Source organism: Mus pahari, chromosome 5 (assembly GCF_900095145.1).
Source record: "Mus pahari chromosome 5, PAHARI_EIJ_v1.1, whole genome shotgun sequence".
NCBI classification, from domain to species: Eukaryota; Metazoa; Chordata; class Mammalia; order Rodentia; family Muridae; genus Mus; species Mus pahari.
This window is the reverse complement of record NC_034594.1, coordinates 38,425,673-38,446,567: the sequence shown is the minus strand read 5'-3', so window position 1 is coordinate 38,446,567 and position 20,895 is coordinate 38,425,673. Positions and strand designations below refer to the sequence as shown.

Genomic DNA, 20,895 nt, shown 5'->3' with positions numbered 1-20,895 from the left:
GGCAGAGGCAGAGGCAGAGGCAGAGGCAGAGGCAGAGGCAGAGGCAGAGGCAGAGGCAGAGGCAGAGGCAGAGGCAGATCCATGAGTTTGAGGCCAGCCTGGTCTACAGAGTGAGTTCCAGGAGAGCCAGGTCCTACATAGAGAAACCCAGTCTTAAAAAAAGGGGTGGGGGGTAGGGTGGGAGGATAGGGTCTCTAAACAATTTCACACACCCCCCCCAACCAAAAACTAAAAACAAAACCAAACAAAAACAAAAATCCAATAAAGACAAAAACAAAAAATAAAACAAAAAACAACACACACACACACACACACACACACACACACACGCATGCACACGTGCACACATACACATCCCCCTTTAAACTTTCTCCACATGCAGACCCAGCTAAGGAGCCAGCTCCTATTTCCTTTTATTTTTCTGGTTTGTTTTCAGACTTCATTCTTGTGACGTTTCTTATACCCTGCCTGCCTGTCACCAGGCTTCCAGTGGGGTTTCAGTCCATAGATACCCAAGGGTGGGTGGGTGGGGTGGGAGGAAGCAGCCCCTGTGGCGGAGGTCTCACTCACAGTGGGAAACAAAGAGCAGGTGGCCTCCAACAGTGCATCCTTCTAGAGGGGCAAGTTGGCAGGGGTCAGTGTACGGCTCCAAATGTGTTCGTCAGTCGAGTTAGAACAAACAGCTACAATCTTTTCTGCATTTTCTGGCTATCTTCCGATTTTTCCCCTTCTCTATTCTAAGCATGAACAAATTCTTCCAGAAGAAAAAGATTCCTCAGATTCCTTAGGCAATCCCCTAGGGGAGAAAACCATCTCAGGAGTTTTTAGCTTTTCAGAGATGTGAGGCGCATATAAAAATTCTGTTGGGCGAAGTGAATTCATATTTCATTTTTTACTGTTGAAGTTAATTCAGCATGCCGAGACAGATGCCAATAACATGACATTTCCAGTCACTTTCCTTGGGCCACATTTTAGATTTGAAAGTTTTCGACAAGAAGTCTGACAGTAGAAATTCAGGCAGGGACTGCTCTCTATAAATGGAAAGCCAGCAGCCACCCGCAGTCAGCAGCAAAGATGGACCCTGTGTTTCAAAATCAAGCCATCCTTAAAACCCAGTGTGCTAGGGGCTGGAGAGTTGGCTCAGTGGTTAGAGCACTGGTTGCTTTTACAGAAAAACTTGAGTCCAGCACTTACATTGGACAGCTCATTAACACCAATAATTCCAGCTCCAGGGGGTCCAATATCCTCTTCTAGTCTCCATGAATAGCAGCTCTTTCTCCCTCCCCTCCCCTTCCCCTTCCCCCTCCCCCTCACTTCTCTCTCTCTCTCTCTCTCTCTCTCTCTCTCTCTCTCTCTCACACACACACACACACACACACACTAAAAACCTGAATGTAATAGACTAGGATGAACCTTAAAAACATACTAAATGAAAGAAACCGGACGAGCAAGCGCAAGTATTGGTATGATTCCAGTTATGTGAAATACTCTGAACAATCAAACTCGCTGAGGTGCAGAGACTGCACTGGTGGTTCCCAGGGGCTGCTGGGAAAGTTTACTGGGAGTACAGTTTCCATACGGGATAATGAAAGATCTTAGAGACGCACAGAAAAGATGGTCACACAACACAAATGTACCGAATGCCACTGGATTGTTTCAAATGGCTAAATATGCTGTTGTATGTTATGTTAATATAGTTCCTCCCCTCAAAAACAAGCAAGCAAACACACAAAAAAACACCACATAGAGTTACACCTTTTAATGTAACTTTTCTCCTCAGAGTCCGTAATGAGGGACTTTTAAGTTCTGAAGACAACAAGGAGAAAGACAAAGAAGAGAAAGTGCTGGGAGGCTAGAGAACACTGGCTAAGAACCTTTGTCATAATTCACCGGAGCCATGTGCCTTTGCTCTGGGCCCCCACTGACAGTGTGGCCCCCAGGGCTCCCCCAGAGGCGATGATTGCTTCCCCCCCCCTCCCCGAAAACAAAAGCATCCGCCACTGGTTCCCCAGGCTGCCTGCAAAGGAGCTCAGTCCAGTGATGGAGGGTTGCAAACAGCGCCTAGCAGAACAGAATCCTCTCCACTCCCTGGTTTTCTTCCTCTCTGCCCACTCCTCCTCTTATCACCCTGAAAAGGAAACAGGAGAAGTGGGAGGATCTCCGTGTGAACCCCAGTTTTTAGCAAGGCCTTGAAGATGAGCAGGCAGTGAGCCCAGGGGAATTGCTGGCTGTTCTATTTGTGTTACTTTTTAGTTTTACTAAGTGGACAATAGTGGGATAAGTAGAAAAAAATGGAAACAATTTTAATGTATTATTTATTATTTACCTTGCTAGTGGGATGTGTGTCATCCGAGGACCACTTTGTGGAGTTGGTTCCCTCCTTTCACCTTATGTGGGTTCTGGATATTAGATCCCAAGCTGTCAGGCTTTGGTGGCTGGCGCCTACCTTGCTGAGCCATCTCACTGGTTGGATGGTATTCTTTATTGGTCAGTTTCCCCCAGCATCTAACCTAGGGCCACAACTGCCATGTGGACGAGCCGTCTCCGTGGCATCTTCCATCTGGAATTGTTCTTCTCCTTTTGTCTGGCTTCTGAAACTGTGATTCCAGACCTGGGTACACAGTGTCCCAACAGATTGCTTGTCTAGCACGTACAAGGCACGTGCAGGGTTCGAGTCCCAGCACCACCAAAGAAAAATAATTGAACACAAACACACACACACACACACACACACACACACACACACACACCCCAAACCTTTGATCCTTCAAAGACCATCAGCCAATTGCTTTAGTAGACTGTTCCTTGAGTTAGGCTTCTCTGATACATCTTCATGATCAGGGGTGGATAGACTTTCTTCTTCCAGGAATACCACATAAATGGCATTGGATTCGCAGAACATCCTATTCAGGGGAAACATGCCGGGCTTCCCATTATTCATTATAGCCCTTTCATTGCTGCCGTAAGGTGTGGTCCACCGAGTTTCTCTGCCATAAAGTTACCACCTTTTCTTGTGATTGATAAGTAATTTGTAAAGCTGTGCTCTGTGGCTATGCAAACATCTTAGTCTTCAGCAGAATGTCCCCTTTCAGTTACACATCGGTGAACCCTGTTTCAACGTAGTCTTACTGTATTGGTTGCAAAAATAGTGACTTGCCAACTGAATCAGTCTTTTTTCCCCCTTCTGTCATTAGTTGGCATTCTACAGGGGTTTGGGGGTGAGGAGGGACTTCTCTTCCCAGCCCTCTGGCTAGCTAGCCAGCTGTCTCTAGTATGGACTCTTACTTTGCTCACTAAGCTATAATTAATTTCTCTCATAATTTACTTTGATGTTAAAAGTGTCCCAGATTTGGCCAGAAGAAGCGTCCTCAGACTGCTTCCCATGTCCTTTTGACATGTCTCCATTTGTTCTATATCATTTTGTAAGGACTCCCAGTGGAGGGATAAGAACATCAACCCACCCACAAAACCTTTGACCCAAAATGTCCTGCCTACAAGAAGTGCAGGGACAAAGATGGAGCAGAGACCGAGGGAGTGGTCAACCAATGACTGTCCCAAATTGAAACCAATCCCATGGGCAAAAATCAGTCTCTGGCACTCTCAATAATACTTTGTTATGATTGCAGACAGGGGCCTAGCATAACTGTCTTCTGAGAGGCTCCACCCAGCAGTTGACCAAAACAGATACAAAGACCCACAGCCAAACATTAGACGGAGCATGCCAAGTTTCATGGAAGAGTTGGGGGAAGGATTGAGGAATCCAAAGGGGAGAGGAGCTCCACAGAAAAACCAACAGAGTCAACTAACCTGGACCCTTGAGGCTCTCAGAGACTGAACCACCAACCAAAGAGCATACAGGGGCTGGACCTAGTTCCCCTCCCCCATATGTAGCAGATGTGCAGCTTGGTCTTTATACAGGTCCCCCAACAACTGGAGCGGGAGACATACCCTGGCTCTGTTGCCTGCCTGTGGATCCTGTTCCTCTAACTGGGCTGCCTTGTCTGGCCTCAGTGGGAGAGGATGTGCCTAGTCCTGTAGTGATTTGAGGTGCCAGGGTGGGTTGGTTCTTGGAGAAGAAGGGGAAGGGGGGTTAGGAAGGGGCTGTGTGAATGGGGAGTGGAAGGAGGAGGGGGCTGTGATCAGATGTAAAGTGAATAAATAAATTAATTAACGGGGAAAAAAGAATACAGTTTGGTCCAACAAGATGTTCCACGTCCCTCTTAGAGTACCCTGTTCCCACCTTAAAATTGAACCATAGCTCTTTTTAGTAGACAGTGATATAAAGAGTTCAAGATCTAGATTTTAAACTGACACTTAGGTAAGATACATTAATAACCTAAAGGGTCTCAAAAAAGTTTCAACCACTATAGAGAGATGGCTCAGCAGAGCATTTGCCATTCTTGCAGAGGACCCAGGTTTGTTCTCCAGCATTCAGGTTGGTCTCAAACTCCCCACGTAGCTGGAGATGGCCTTGAACTCTAGCTCCCCGCTCCACCACCCCCACCCCCACCATCTTCCCTCTTCCCTAGTGCTGAGCATATAAGAATTCACTACCACACCTGCCAGGGTGCTGGGGATGGGAGGGACTGATTTGTGAAGTTTGTGTATGCTAAGCAAGTTCTCTACCAATTGAGCTGTGTTTCCCACCTTTAATAATCATCTTAAAGGGGGCTGGAGAGATGGCTCAGCGGTTAAGAGCATTAACTGCTCTTCCAGAAGTCCTGAGTTCAATTCCCAGCAACTATATGGTGGCTCACAACCATCTGTAATGGGATAGGATGCCCTCTTTGGTGTGTCTGAAGATAGCTACAGTGTACTCATATATATAAAATAAATAAATAAATTTTAAAAATTTTGTCTTTCTTCTCTGTTTAAAACTATATAAAATCATAACATTATAATGTTATATAATGTACAAACTATATTGCTATATATAAAGCATAGATAGATGGATATAGATATAGATATAGATATAGATATAGATATAGATATATGATCTCTAGCATTTTCAAGTGCAAGTCCCCTCCGAGGGAACCCATTTTTATTTAAGGCCTCAAAACTTCCACAAATAATTTTGCATGTCTCCACTCATGTGCCCCGATGCTCTCCCGCAGCGTGTTCTGATCATTTCTTTTCTGATGTTTTGCTTTAAATAAAGTTTCCTTGCCACTTTTCACACATGAAAAATATCACAGATATAATTCCAGGAAAATGAACACATAACCATCAAATGTCACGTGCTTGGGGAGAGTCATTAAAAGAGACTTATAAGGACTTTAGCTTTAGATACGTAAGGCCTTAAACAAAACGCTATAACACATTATAAAAAACATAGGCATTGAAGAAGACGTAAGCAGATGGAAAGATAAGTCATGCTCAAACCTTCGAAGTCAAGCACAGCAGTGCACACTTAGAAGGGCATGGAAACAGGAAGATCAGGACCAGGAGGTCAAGGTTACCCTTGACTACACACAGTTTGAGACCAGCCTGGGCTATGAGAGTAGATGAGACACTCTACCTCTGTTTCTCTCTCTCTCTCTCTCTCTCTCTCTCTCTCTCTCTCTCTCTCTCTCTCTCTCTCCACATATATAATGTATAACATACATAATACAGATATTAGATATATTTTACATAGCTATAAAAATAAAGAGCCTACTTACTTTCATAATATTCTATACATTTTATGCAATTCTAATGAGAAGCCCATAAGGAATTTTTATGTACCTGGAGACACTGACTCTAAGATTATACCAAAAATAAAAAAGGAATGAATCAAGGCATTCATGTGTGTGTGTGGTGTTCCTGTGTGCCAGGGGGGAAATGGAGGGGGGCAGGAAACATAGAGTCCAGAATCAGCATCGAGTGTATTCCTCAATCATTCACCTATTTCTTCTTTAAGAGAGTGTCTCACAGAAACCAAACTTCTCTGATTCAGTTTGCCTAGCTGGCTACCATGTCCTGGGGACCCTCCTGTCCCAGCTCCCCCAGCACTGAGATTATAGATGCGTGCTATCACGCCTGGCTTTCTGTTTTGTTGTTAACTTGGGTTCTGGGATCTAAACTCTCGTTCTCATGTTAGCATGGCAAGCATTTTGCCCACTAATCCATCCCCCTGGCCCTCGAGAGATGTGTGAAGGAAGAGATAAGATTCTGGGAGGGTGAGACATGGCCTATGAACTATCAATGATTACTATAAAGCTATGGAAATTGATACATTGGTACAAGGATAGATACATTGACCTCACAGTGACAGAATAGTGAGCTAGCTCAGAAACAGGCTGGGGATTTGTGGAAACTAGATATAGAAGAAATTTGGCATGTGCACAAGGTCAAGCCAGTAACTTGCCAGCCTGGAGAAGGAAGGGCTCACAAGCCTCTACCCCTGGCTGAGGACCGGCTGGTGGTTGATGACTGATGGGTGCTGAGGAAGGGAATGTTAGTTTTCCTTAAGGATGTGGCCCTAGGGCTGACCATCCAGTGGATGTCATCACACCTATGAGTAATGTAATACATGAAGGTGGGACAGGAGCTGGGGAATGGCTCTGAGTGGAGGGAAGGGGAGACAGTGGGGGGGGTGTAGACATGATTAAAATACACTGCATTCACATATGAAATTTTCTAAGAGTTAATAAAATTATAATTTTTAAAAGAGAAATTTGGCATGGCAGAGAGCATATGAAACTGGAACAAGACAACTGGTTAACATGTATTAAAGTCAATGTCAAAGAGAAGGCAGACATGGTGGCTCACATTCATAATACCAGAGTGCTGAGGCGGGGGGGGGGGTTGATCAAGGCTATATAGCAAGACCAAAAGTCAATCATCAATCAATCAATCCATTAATTAATTAATCAAATCTGAAACTGGGCCTGGAGAGATGGTTCAGCAGGTCAAAGGGTACTTTTCTTACAGAGGGACTGAGTTTTATTCTCAGCACTTACTTTAGGCAGCTCACGACTGCCTATAGTGCCAGCTGAAGGAGATCCGATGCCCTCTTCTGGCCTCCTCAGGTACCTTGATTCATGTGCACGCATGTGTATACACACACACACACACACACACACACACAGTAAAAAATGCAAAAAAACCCAAAATGGAAAACAAAACAAACCAAACCTTTAAGAGGATGTATTAGATCAAATTGTTCTGATGTCAGGGGAAGACTTTTAGAAACAAGAAATAAAAAGGGGGAAGCAAAAGGGAAAATATTAACAAAAATCACCAGTGTTAAAATTACAAACTTTGTGTAAGGGCTGAGTCTCAGTGAGTCAAGGTGCCTGCTACCAAAACTACCGATCTGAATTCAGTCCCCGGAACCCACACAGTGGAAGGGGGAAGCCAACTCCTGCGAGCTGTATTCCAGACACTCTAGACTCACTGTGGAACCAGCATCTACACAGGCGAAGGTAAAGGGAGGCAGCGAGACCCACAGGGAGTAAACCAATGACATTAACAAACAGACCACAGGAAAGTTTCTCAGGTAACAAATAATCCAGGAAAAGATGCGCATGTCCCCAAGATGCTGTCCTATGACGCTGGCCTGCTGACTATCACAACTACTTTAGAAAAAGGCAACACTATTTTGTGAAGTTGAACATTCACGTGTTCTCTGGGACAAAACACACACGTCCATAATAAATGCTCTAGAAAACTTAGAGTGTAGTTGTGCATACCTGTAATGCTAGCACTTGGTGGTGGTGGTGGGGCGTTGGTAATGGGAATAAAGGGACAAACAAACAAAATCAAAAGACCAAAGTCCGTGAAATACAAACACCAGTTCTGCTCAAATTAGCAGAAACAAGGGCAACAGATGTAACTCAGTGGTGGTGCTCTTGCCTAGTACACATGAGCTTCAGTGCTGGGTTACAGCTCACCCCTGCCCTCCCCTCCCCTCCACACACAGCCACATTATTTTTACAAGCTCAAACTTAAGCCAGGTACGATGGCTAACCTGCTAAAGGTACTTGCTGCTAAGCCCAGTGACCTGCATTCGATCTGAACGACCCAAACAGTAGAAGAGAACTAACTCCTGCAAGTTGTCCTCCCCTCCTCTCTGAGCTGTTGTACTCATCTCTGGCCCCCAAATAAGTAAGTAAATAAATAAATAATTGTAACTTTTAAAAATTACTCATAGATCAAAACTAGGCAAAGGCAAAATAGTTTAAAGTTTTTTTTAAAAGAATATAAACAAAACAGAAAATTATTCTTTCTAACGGAGGAAAGGGTTTGACGACTGAAAACTAACATAAAGTTCAGGTAGCTCCCTGCTTCCACGGAGGGCAGGCTGGCAGGGAAGGAAGGCACCCACGACTGTGGGACAGTGTTGACTGATGCAGCCATCGCAGGCGGTGCCGAGGGTGTGCGATGCTTCTGAAGCTGCCTCGGCGTTCCTTGTGTGACATCACTGCTGACATCACTGCCTCGGATCTCCCTGTGTGACATCACTGCCTCGGTGCTCCCTGTGTGACATCACTGCCTCGGTGNNNNCTGTGTGACATCACTGCCTCGATGCTCCCTGTGTGACATCACTGCCTCGGTGATCCCTGTGTGACATCACTGCCTCGGTGCTCCCTATGTGACATCACTGACTTTTGTGCTGGGTAATTGTTTTCCTTGGGAGCCGTCTTTGCCGTACAGGACACTAAGCAGCATTCCTAGTGTCTCTACCTTCCCTTCCACCAGCTGTGACAACAAAGATTCTCTAGACATTACCATAGGTGGGACAAAATGACCCATAACGTGTGTGTGTGTGTGTGTGTGTGTGTGTGTGTTAAATATTCTATAATAAAACAAGGTTTCAAATTGACGGGTAGAAGGTGTCCCACTGCCTGGGAAACACAAGCTGGAAGGCATCATTAGGAGCAGAGCCCGGCTCTGGAGGCCTTTGAAGTCGAGCCTGCAGAACAGTGAGGCTGGCAGCCCAGAGCAGTTGAGTAGTAGGTGACTGCTCTAGAAATGGCACTCAGTCCCAGAAGCCTGCAACTAATTACACTGGGGGAAAATGTCTTCATTTCTTAATTCTTTGAGAAATCTGGAAGTTTAATCCTGCTTAAAAATTACCTGCTTAACTAAAAAAAAAAAAAAAAAAATCTATTGTTGACTTACACTGCAGACACTGGCATGAGAGGATTTGAGCTGGGTTGGGTCTGAAGGTTTCCTCCCCTGGAGAGGAGCTGTTACAGTACAGGAAGGTGCTCTGCAGGCTGCTAAGGGAGAGAAGCAAGGACGGTCCTACCCAGCTGAGAAACCTGTGATCCAGAACGATGACTAGCAGGCCAAGCTGTCCCCAAGGGTGCAATAGCGCCATGCATCTTTTGACAGCAACCAACAGCTCTCTCATTGGACTTCAGGCCTGCTTAACAGGAAGGAAGCCATTCCTCCTGGCCGACTAGTGAGCCTAGTGAGGTCGTGGATCTTAGAGGGAAAACTACGACCCTCATTTTATTAAACCAGCACAATGCTTAACTGCATTCTAAATATTTATCCTTATATTCACAAGTAACTGTAGCTCTTGTCCCTCATCAGAGAAGCTTCTCTTTGCAACAGACGGACCATTACAACGGTAAAGCTGCCGAGTACAGCAGATCAGGGTGCCTGTCCCCACCTACAACCCGGCTCCTACACCTGAAGCCCAGGCAGCAGGAGGAAGAGGGGCAGAGACACTGTAAGAACCAGGGGACCGGAAGTCTGCTGTGAGCTCGTGTCTCCCAGAAATGACAATGAAGCTTTACCTCACAACACTGCAATAATATGGCTGCTTATGCAAGATCCAAACAAGAACACCATCAGGAATGTTAACACGGAAGGAGCAAGTCTCATAGAGCCCAACCCTTAGACAAGGAACTACTGGCGAATAAGAAATGGTGCTGAGGGCTGAAAAATTAGCCTTCCCCTGGGATCAAACCCCTAATTGGTTATCCAGTACTAAGTGGTCAGCCCTGAAATCATATACATACAGGTGGCATTGAATGGACTCATCAGCTTGTATTTACATATTTAATATATATCTGTAGATGAATATTATATATCTAAGCTGTATATTCAATATATATACATATATATACACATACATATATAAGATACATACACATACAACACACAGTCACACACAGACATTCACAGACACACACACATATATATATGTGTGTGTATATATACATATATATACATATATATTATATATTATCAGTATGTTCTTACATATTTGTAACAACAATTAAAGAAAAGGAGGTCATGAATTTGTGAGGGGGTGAGGAGAGAGACATAAGTGGGGTTACAATGAGAAAAGGGAAGGGGGAAATGATGTAATTATATTTAATCAATTTTTAAAAACTCTTCAGTTACCCAAATAAAAAGAAAATACTATTTTTGTCACATTCAAATCAAATAACAGCTGGACTTTGAAAATAAAATTTTGAAGACAAAAACACTATTATTGATTTTTAAAATTAGAAACCATGTTTCTATACAGCCTTGGGAACGGTCCATATATTTTATTACCTTTGAGGAGCTGGCTAGGCCTGTGAGGTCACTCCCCATCTCATGTGGTCCTCGCATAACTGGGAAAGCTATAGAAGCTAACGGGTCTGGCAGATGGCTCCATGGAGAAAGGAGCCTGTTACTAAGCCTGACAGTTTGAGTTTGAGTCCCCAGAACCCCCACAGTGACAAGAGAGCACTGGCTTCCTGTGTTCTGACAACAGGAAAGCTAGGAGGGGTCTGACGAGAGAGCAGGGACAGAAGGCACCTTGGGCTAGTCCTCTTTGGACCATTGCTTCTTTAACAGCAAAAGCCCAGAAATCAAGTAAGACTTTGTGTATTGCAAAGTACCTGATGTTTCAGCATTTCAATGCACAAACAATGATTAACCATCTTAGCGCAGTTGTTAAGATGAACACAGGTGGCAAGGCGACCAATGGGCATCTTCATTTTGGGGGCACTAGATCTTACCATATGTCTAGCTCAGAGGAGTACTCTGTGGCTCCCAGCAAAGCGTCAGGTGGCCGGTACCAGAGTGTCACCACTTCTGAAGAGTATGTCTGACTAGGAATGGACTTGGCTCGAGCAAGACCTGTCCAAAGAGAATGAAGATAGCACCCGTTATCCTGAGTCTTTCGGGGAGGCATGGTGACATACCAGGGAGCGTGTAAATGGCAAACAACGTAAAGGGTAACATTAATGGTGGCTGCTCTCACCAGAAGCACTCAACTAGTCTGAGGTTTGTGTATATTGCAGCAAGAAGATTTCTTAGCTTCAACCTGCTCTGTAACTAGATGAGGCAGCCAAGTATGGTCAGTTAACTAAGTTTTTGCCTACTTCGTATGAATGGAGGTGATGTTGGATGTCCAGGTCCTTCTCATTCCTCTGAGCTATGATGAGCTGGGGTGACAACTATGCTGAAATATCTGGGCAATGTCTGCAGGATGGTAGAGCCACATGACAGATGAAGACTGGACAATGACACTATGGGGCTCCCATGACAGCTCTGACCACTCTGGTGAGCAAGGTTGTTTCTAGAACACTACCACTGTACCGTGGGTCTCTACAGTAGCAGTGAAATGATCTGGTTCAGGATGAATATGTCTGCTTTACATCTCTGTAGTCTAGGATACTGTCTACCAGTTTAGTAGAAAGAGAGAGGACTGTTGGTCCAAGTTAGCAGACTGAGGTCACTTCCTCTCAAGTGCTTCTCTGCAAAACAAGAGTGTAAGTCAGTGGCCCATCTCCCCGAACAGCAGCACCCGCGGCTGGGGAGACCTTACAAGAGGAGTTGTCTTGTGGAGAGTTGGGAAGTGGCTAGCTGCTTAATGCACGTGTGTTGGGATGAGACATGACCACAAAGCAAAGTCCTCTGGATGTCATTTGATATCCTTCAACAAAGAAGACTGGTTTCTTGTCTCATGAGAACCAATGTGTCACAGCTGGGGAGGCAGCCCAGTGGTAGAGCAGTTTCCTAGCATACACAAAACCCAGTGTCTAAAACAATCAAACAAACAAAAACCAAAGACCAAACCAAACAAAACGACCACCACTAAACCCCGTGAGTCAGCCCAGTGTGGTGGTACATACTCGTAATCTCTGCACTTGGGAGGCAGAGCCAGGAGGATTGCTGCTAGTTGAAGGCCAAGCCTGGGTCTACATGGTAGGTTTTAGGTCAACCAGGGCTACATAGTGAAATTCCATCTTTAAAAAAATGTAGTACTGAACATTTACACTACAGTAGGAATATAATGATAAGCAAACAGACTCTCAACTACCTGCTAATGAAGAGTAAAATCTAAAATCACAAATAAGTATTTATGTGTATTATGTGTTTATGAATTTCTGTATTACATGTCTGTAGATATAAACTATGATACATGCTAAACTGGAAAGAAGACAGTTATAGAGGAATGTAGTCACGCTGATGTTGACATTTAAGGGTACAGAACAAGTGTCATTTCCATTTATGCAGGAAGTCATCCTACATTCTCAGGTCAACTCTCTGTTCTGCCATCCTAGGACAGTGATCTGTTCTGACAGAGTTACCATTATCCACTTAGATATAGAGACATTTCTTAAGTACATTCTACTCCACAGACATCACTACATCAAATGTGACATTGGGATGGTATGAGGACCTATTTTAGGCCTCTGGCTAGAGGAGTCTTAATGGAATTCCAAGAGACTTCCACACTCTCCCTCCTTCTTGCCTCACATTTCCCGTCTGTCAGTTTGACAGCCACACCCAGCATCCCATTCTTGGGCTCTGGCTTTCAAAGGGCAAGCCTAACCGACGCCTGAAGCAAGCATGGACAGAAGAGTCATTGTTCACAGGCCCGAGGAGACCTGAGGGGCAACTCACCAAAATCAGCCAGTTTGAGCTCTCCCAGGTGACTGAGGAGCAAGTTCTGAGGTTTCAGGTCCCTGTGGAGAACACGCTGGTGGTGGATGTATGCCAGGCCCCGCAGAAGTTGAAACATGAAAAGCTGGAAGAAATGAACACCATACCTAAGGACATTTGAGCCACTGTGCGTTGTAAATCAGAAACATTCCTCTAAAAGAATATAGTGAAAGTGTCTCCTGAGAGATGAGAGAGAGAGAGAGAGAGAGAGAGAGAGAGAGAGAGAGAGAGAGAGAGAGAGAGAGAGAGAGAGAGAGAGAGAGAGAGAGAAAGGTGGGGTATTTCAAGTAGACTGCATCTCAAACAAAGAAGTCTGGCTTTTCCTGCCACCTTATTTCCTTGATACTGTAGGAGATGCCCTTCCCTAAACATCTAAAGTGAAATCTTGAGGTCTCCTTAGGAGCACTTGTATTAATTAGGATGTGAAAGATAATTTTTTTTTTCTCACAGATGAACTTGGCATGTCAGGTCAAAGTTGACCCGGGAATCACAGTCTGGAGCTTACATTTGCTTGGTTTTTCCAGGCTCCGATACAAACCCATTTAAAGCTATAACACCGGGAGACACAACTGGGAAATGGATTTTAAATGGTATTAAGAAATAAAGCAGAGCTGGCAACTTGGCTCAGGGGTTAAGAGTGCTGTTGTTCTTCCAGAAGACCCTGGTTCGATTCCCAGCACCCACATGGCAGCTTGCAACTGTCTGTAACTCCAGTTCCAGAGGATTTGGCACCTTTACACAGGCATACAAGCAAGCAAAACATCAATGTATGTAAAAATAAACCTTTTTTTTTAAAGGGGAGGGGAATGAAGGAGAGGTTAAGGTGGCTCCGTAGGTAAAGGCATTCTCTATGTAAGCCTGGAACCCTCTGCTCAGTACCCGGAAGCCACACCCAGGTGGAAGGAGCGAATGGACTCCATAGAGCCGTCTTCTGACGCCAGCCTCCATGTGCACACACGAGTGATTGATTTTTGTTTTGTTTTTAAATAGGAGAAAAAGAAATAAAGGAATGTACTGTCTTTATAAGTTATTTAAAACCCTTGAATTCAAAGTTGAAAATAAGGAAACTATCTAGTATGTGTTAAAAGGGAAGAGAGCCGGTTACCTCAAGCAGACGCCGGGATGCTTAGTGGTCAGCGGAGTGCCTGGATGTAGACACTGTACCCTCGTCAGTCACCTTCCTCCCACTTGCTGCTCCATCCCTCTGCTCTCTGTCTCCTCGGGCTCCCCCTAGCTTTTGTAAGTGGTAAAGCCCCAGGGGTATTGAAGTATGGTATCTCACAGCATCTTAAAACTCTTAGCCTTACCAAACCTCACCGCCCACTCACATTTCCACCCCCTCAAGCCCGTCTCTTCCTCCAACACGTACAGTAGAGCCAAACCTACAGGCGCTTTCGCAATTAATGCCAAGCTAGATCTTGGCTCCTCTTTCCAGAGCAGCTTCCTACACCCCGGAGTTCAGGCGTGATGAAGTAATTCTGCTGAGTTAGTGCCATCTGGGACACAAGTCCCTCAAAGCCACAACTGGAGTCTTAGCACTTGAGAGGTGAAGGCAGGGGGATAACATGTGTGTGAGGATTACCTTACATATTAAGACACCATCTTAAAAAAAAAAAAAAAAAAAAAAAAAAAAAAAAAAAAAAAAAAAAAAACCAGCAGAAAACAAAAGACAGAGAAGGCCACGGTCCTCTACTTCTGAAGTATCTATGCCTGAGCCTTGTTCCGTCAGGAATCAGAAACAAGGCGTTAGGAAGATGGCTGAGTCAGCAAAGTGCTTACCGTGCACGCATGAGGACCTGAGTCTACAGCTCCAGCATCCATATTTCAGCTGGGGTGTGGCCGCCCGCGCCTATAATCTCAGAACTGGGCTGGCAGAGACAAGAGGGTCCCCAGAGCTCACAGGCAAGCTAGTCTGGTTGAATAGTGAGTTCCAGGTTCAGTGATGGGCCTTGTCTTAAAAAAAGTAAAGGAGTGTGTGGTGCTTTGAATAATAATACCCCCCCATAGGCTCATATATTTGAATGTGTAGCCACCAAGGAACAGCACAATTTCAAAATATTAAAAGGATTAGGAGGTGTGGTCTTGTTGGAGGAAGTGTGTCACTAGGGGTAGACTTTGAGGTTTCAAAGGCCCAGACAAGGCGCATATTCTCTCTTTCTCTCTCTCTCTCTCTCTCTCTCTCTCTCTCTCTCTCTCTCTCTCTCTCCCCCCCACCCCATGGATCAGGCCGTAGAACTCCCAGCTCCTTCTCCAGCACCATGTCTGCCTGCACGCCACCATGCTCCCACCACGATGATAATGGACCTCTGAACCTTCTTCCTTTCTTTGAAGACCGAGTGTCATCTCACAGCTCAGGGTGGTACGGGTATATCAGGCACGAGCCACCTCATCTTCTTTCTTCCAAACCTATCTGTTTGTCACACTGACTCTACCCGAACACTCTCCAAAGGCTAAGTGGAGGCTTCCCTACAACATTCTTGAATGCATGTTAGCTTTTCTCAGCTTCCTCATGACCTCATTACTGAAAGGCACGGTTAAGCTGTGTCCATGGCTTCCTTGGCCCCATGTCAGAGCTGTTACTCCTCCACCTTGAGCTCTGAGCGTCCCTTAGATTCCCATGCTCCCCAGCTACATATCCCTCCATCCCTCTTTTTGCTGAACTCTTGTCCTACATTCACCGATGACCTGGGTCTCTGGCTAACAGCTGCTCTGCATGATGTCCTTGTCCAGAGCGTAGCTCCTAGTGTCTTCTTCAGCTACTAGCTCCCATGGCCATGAACTGGGATTGTTTGTCCTCTGAAATGAAAGCTCACATCCCCTTTGAAGGACGTCTGCATGTTCATTTCATCCATGTTTTCTGTCATACGATCCCGTGGACAGCTCCCATTCCCTACCATTGCAGCATGCGGTAAGGCCTCCTCTCTCTCTCTCTCTCTCTCTCTCTCTCTCTCTCCCCTTGCTTCCGCCATGTTCTGATTGTTTCCATCCACCAGTTTCTCTGGCTGCTTGTTTATAGATGCCGCTGCTAATGGTGTGTAGGTTAGTGGCCATGGGTCTCAGTCCTTGGCCTGCTACCAGAATTCTTCTCACTGCTCTCCATTAGCCTCCTTAACTCTAAGATGGCCTCAGCTAACAACTGTATAGCGATCATTTCAAAATCTTTAGCTCCAAATCAAATTTTTCTTTTTAAAACTTGTGTGTGTGTGTCATGGTGCACCTGTGTGTGTCAGTCAGAATACAACTCTCAAGAGGCTGTTCTCTCCTCCACAGTGGGTTCCAGGATCAAACCCAGGTCCTCAGCTTGTATGGCAAGTGTTTTAACCCACCAGCCCCTCCACTTTACCTTTTGAGGCACGATCTCCCACTGAACCTAAACCTCATTATATCAGCTAGACTGGCTGGCCAGCAAGCCCCAGGGATTCGGAATGCCTTCAGTTCCCCAGTACTGATGTTACAGATGCCTGCCTACTGCCTTGCCAGGCTTTTAAGTGGTGGCTGGGGATCTGAACGGAGAGCTTTGTGCTTCATGCTCCTTCAGCAAGCTCTTTACCCACGGAGCCATCTCCCCAGCCCTTGAATCTCTTTTGACTTTCAGACTCACATAGTCTGAAGTTCACTTAAACATCCCACAATGCCCTTACTCAGCAAGCTAAAATGTAATTCACTGCACCCCTCCCAAATCCATTTCCTTCCTGTTCCTCCCTCGCTGAATCCACCACCATCCATCTTGTTGCTCAAAGCCAGAGATATTCTTGCTGACTCTTCCCTCACCCATCAATTTTGGCTAATTGATCACAGACTCAGGCTCTTTCTCAACATCCTTGCACATCTGTAACTGTTGTCTTAGCCTCACTGTCAAGGCTGTAACCCAGCATTTAAGAGTCAGCAGAGGAAGGGGATTGCCAGCGTGGGTGTTGGAGGTGACAGTGGATGAATGTAGGTGAATGTCAAGATGTCAAGTTAAGGAAATATCACACACACACACACACACACACACACACACACACACACGAGAATTTCCCCTCCTTTAAATCCTCTTCCCACACTGTTACCAGAGAGAACTATACAAAAAGAAAAGTCTAGTTGTTTTCTCCTTGCCTAATGCCACTGGATGACACCAATATGCTTCTAAAGATGACACAATGGGGTCCTTTATTTTGTATGAAAATAAATAATAAATAAATAAATATCCTTGATGGGTCCTATACAGAGAAGCACAGCACAGCAGGCCTTTCATGCAGTGGCTTCTACTTCCTAGAGTTTCATCTTTAACTGCCTCTAATTCCGTGAATAACAAATTCAGATTTTACTGTTTAGCTTCAGTTCTGGGGTACCTTCATGTCCTCTTCTGGCTAGGGAGTTCATTTCTGCCCCTACCTTAGACTACTGTTTTACCTCCATAGACCCCACCCCCCCAAAAAAAATTCTTGTATTTATTAATGTTCTGCTAACAAATTTCCAAAGTCTTTGCAGTAAAGAAATAATGCTATTTCTTGCAGCAGGATACAAAGACAGAGACAACTTTAGGGACACGAGAAGAGATAGGAGGTCTCAATCCAGAGTCTGATTGAAACCTCTCACTGGCTGAAAATCAAGAATTCCAACACAATGAAGATTTGCTTACAGTCTGTATCCTTATCCAACCGTATACCTAAAATTCTCCAGAAATGTCACCAGAAAGGTCACTTACAGTGAAAGGATCTATCCCAACCGTGTTGAAAAGCCCTAGTGGCACCTGGTCTTATCAAATTGTAATACTATTCAAGATACCTATAGAGCCTCTTTATAACCTCAATTATCAAACAAACAAACAAACAAACAAACAACAAAAAAGGAATGAATATAGAGAGGGAAAATCTTTCAGAAACTCAGTAATCAATGAAAATCCCAAAGCTTTTAAAATCCCATATAGCTGAGTGGTGGTGGTGCACGCCTTTAATCCCAGCACTTGAGAAGCAGAGGCAGGTGGATCTCTGTGTCCAAGGCTAGCCTGAGCTACAGAGTGAGTTCCAAGATACCCAGGCTTACATATCAAAACCCTGTCTCAAATACATGCATGCACACACACACACACACACACACACACACACACACACACACACACACGAGTTTTCAATAAACTCCAACTCTGCCTCCAACTCTGCCTCATGCTGACTCAACCTAAAATCCTTTTGAAAGTTTTTTTTCAGTGGCAGAGCCCAGGAGCTGGTTTCACCCAAGAGGTAGGCCCTAAAAGATGGGGACTAACTGTACTGCTATGTCTCCAGTCACACCGCCTCTGACAGTTGCAAGGCCCTGGGCCGTGAGGACACTTATAACCTTACAGACACTTACGTCTTACAGTTCTATAAGCAGCTTGCTTTGTCGACTATTTCTCTTACCCCTGGGCATAAGAATCCTACCGGGAGGCCTCCTCCTGTCTTTGGGCTCCCTCCACCATCTGCTCTCAGTCTGTACTCCTAACCCCACAGGCCAGCAGGCCTAAATCTGAACTTCCAGCTCCCAGACCCCTCCTCACCTGCTCATTCCCCTGCAGAGAGCCTGCCCCAAGCGGCACCTCTTCCTCTCCAGGCCAACTTCTCTCATTTTCATCAATTCTGATATAATTCTCCTGGTCAACCAAGCTCAACAATCAATCATGCTTGCCCACCACTCCTTCCCTCTTTGTGCCCTGGTCGCCAAAACCCTCACTGAACCTCTCTTACTCTTCTACATCCCCCTTACACTTCTGCCATGGCTACCGTACTTCAGGTTTTGGAGGTCCTTAACCTCCCTGCTGCTCAGAGTTGATCCACCTCTGCATCGCTGTGGAGAATGCCAGAAACTCATCTAGACTTGATCCTGGACGTACCCAACCTGACCCCCAGCCAGCCATCTCCTCACTGGGTTTGACAAGCACCAGGCTAGTGCACAGCCAGCAATTTCCAACTGGGCTCCCTGTTTCTAGTCTCTTCTTCCTCATAAAACGTTTATTCCCCACACAATATAACTGGTCATGTTATTCCCCTCTCCCAACTCTACCCCCCCCCCCCCCCCCCCAGCTAGAAGCTTGCTGTCAAGCCTGATGACCCGAGTTCGATTCCCATGACCTATATAATGGCAGGACAGAACCAACTCCCATAAGCTGTCCTGACCTGCATCTCTGTGGCATGGCATGTGTGTATTCCTCCACCACACACTAAACTCATAAATCAGATGCAATAAAAATAATTAAACACACAAGGAAACGCTTACTTCTTTGCATTGCTACAGGACCAGGTCTTACTTTTCTTTTCTTTTCTTTTCTTTTCTTTTCTTTTCTTTTTTTTTTTTTTTTTTTTTTTTTTTTTTTTTTTTTTTTTTTTTTTTGATTTATTTATTATTATACATAAGTACACTGTAGCTGTCTTCAGATGCGCCAGAAGAGGGCGTCAGATCTCATTACGGGATTACGGGTGGTTATGAGCCACCATGTGGTTGCTGAGGTTTGAACTCAGGACCTTCAGAAAAGCAGTCTGTGCTCTTACCCGCTAAGCCATCTCGCCAGCCCAGGTCTTACTTTTTATCAGAAATTAAAACGGTTTTGTATTTTTATTTTATGTGTATGATTGTTTTGCCTGCATGTTTTTTGACTGTGTACCACCTGCATACGGTGCCCACAGACACCAGAAGAAGATCCTGGAGTTACAAATGGTTCTCAGCTACCATATGGGTCCTAGGAACCAAACCCAGGTCCTCTGTAAGAGCAACCAGTGCTCTTAACCACTGAGCCTTCCATGTCGCCAGCCCCTTACTAGCCCTTCTCTAAATCAATGTAATAGTGTCAGCACGTCTTCTCATCTCATTTTGGTGTAAGGGTAGGAATGATAGCTTCTGTGTCTTTATCCTTCTGGGCATTCCCGGGTCTGCTGTGTGAGTTACTCAGGCCTCAAAATCTGTTTTTCTCTGATTGTTCTTCTGTCTCATCAACCTCTAACTCCTCAAGCAGTTCATGCCCTCCTTAGCACCTTGCTCATCTTCACACAGTGTCCTGAGGCTAGACCCAGTCTAGTCGCCAGTATCATCACCTTAACTTCTCTGGTCAGATTCTTGCACACCCCTGTCCCACTGGTCATTCTTCCCACATGCCTGGCAAAACTCCACTTCGAAATCAGCCAAAATGTCTGCTTTCCTCCACTTCTCTTCTGGAACTGGTAAGCACCGCCATTTTAAACCAGAAGGGTGGTGATGCCCACGAGGTAGCTTCATGCTTAGGAGCACTGGCTGCTCTTGTAGAGGACTCCCAACCCCTACCCTGCAGCTCACAGCCATCTATAATTCCAGGTTGCTGTGAAACAGAGTCTCACAGTATTGTCTAGGCAATCTGGAATTCACTACAAAGGCCAGACTGGCCGTGAATAATCCTTTTGTGTCTGTCTCCAGAGCATTGGGATTAAAGGTGTAAGCCACCATACCCGGTTCCATCCTCTGTTATTGGGATGGTTGTCTGTCTGCAGATGCTTCTGCTGTGGGCAGGCCAGAGAGCATGACTCTTAAAGTACTCACCCTGACATTGTGAGGATGAAGCCCTCCAGGATGCTGAGACATGTACTGGGCCAGGTCGGTATGCTAAACAAACCAGCAGAGAAAGAAGGGGCAGAAGAAGTCAGTGGAATTTAGTGTCCTAAATCACACCATAGACCTGGTGAGGAAGTACAACAAAAATATGGATATTTTAGAGTAAAGTGTAAAAGGAAGATAGCCAGATTCTTCTGATATCTTGTTGTTAAGATCAGATATAAATAATATCTTTCTAGCTGGCTGCTGATGCAGGGAACCTGCTTCTTGGCAGAGACACCCACTTGAGTGACTGGCATACAACACACAGCAAAGCAAATTTTCTCTCTCCAAGCATCCTTGAAAGCATGTCAAATACACTTACCTCAGGATTTCTTTCTGTTCATTTGAATCTTTTTTTTTTTTTTTTTTTTTTTTTACAAAATACAAGTTGAGTTACTCTTTAGGAAACTTATATCTGGTCTTTAAATATCTTTT

The 20,895-nt window shown here is 45.0% G+C and overlaps 1 protein-coding gene across 3 annotated transcripts in view; it reads right to left on the bottom strand.

Annotated features, from left to right (window-relative positions):
* Cdk15 (cyclin dependent kinase 15) overlaps positions 1-20,895 on the bottom strand; it is a 91,405-nt gene that overhangs the window by 47,333 nt on the left and 23,177 nt on the right. For all 3 annotated transcript variants that reach the window (XM_021198158.2, XM_021198160.1, XM_021198159.2), the window contains exons 6-8: positions 20,407-20,469; positions 12,844-12,967; positions 10,950-11,070 (exon numbers count right to left, since the gene is read on the bottom strand). In XM_021198158.2, the coding sequence (XP_021053817.1) occupies positions 10,950-11,070; positions 12,844-12,967; positions 20,407-20,469 (308 nt within the window). The remainder of the gene's footprint in view (positions 1-10,949; positions 11,071-12,843; positions 12,968-20,406; positions 20,470-20,895) is intronic.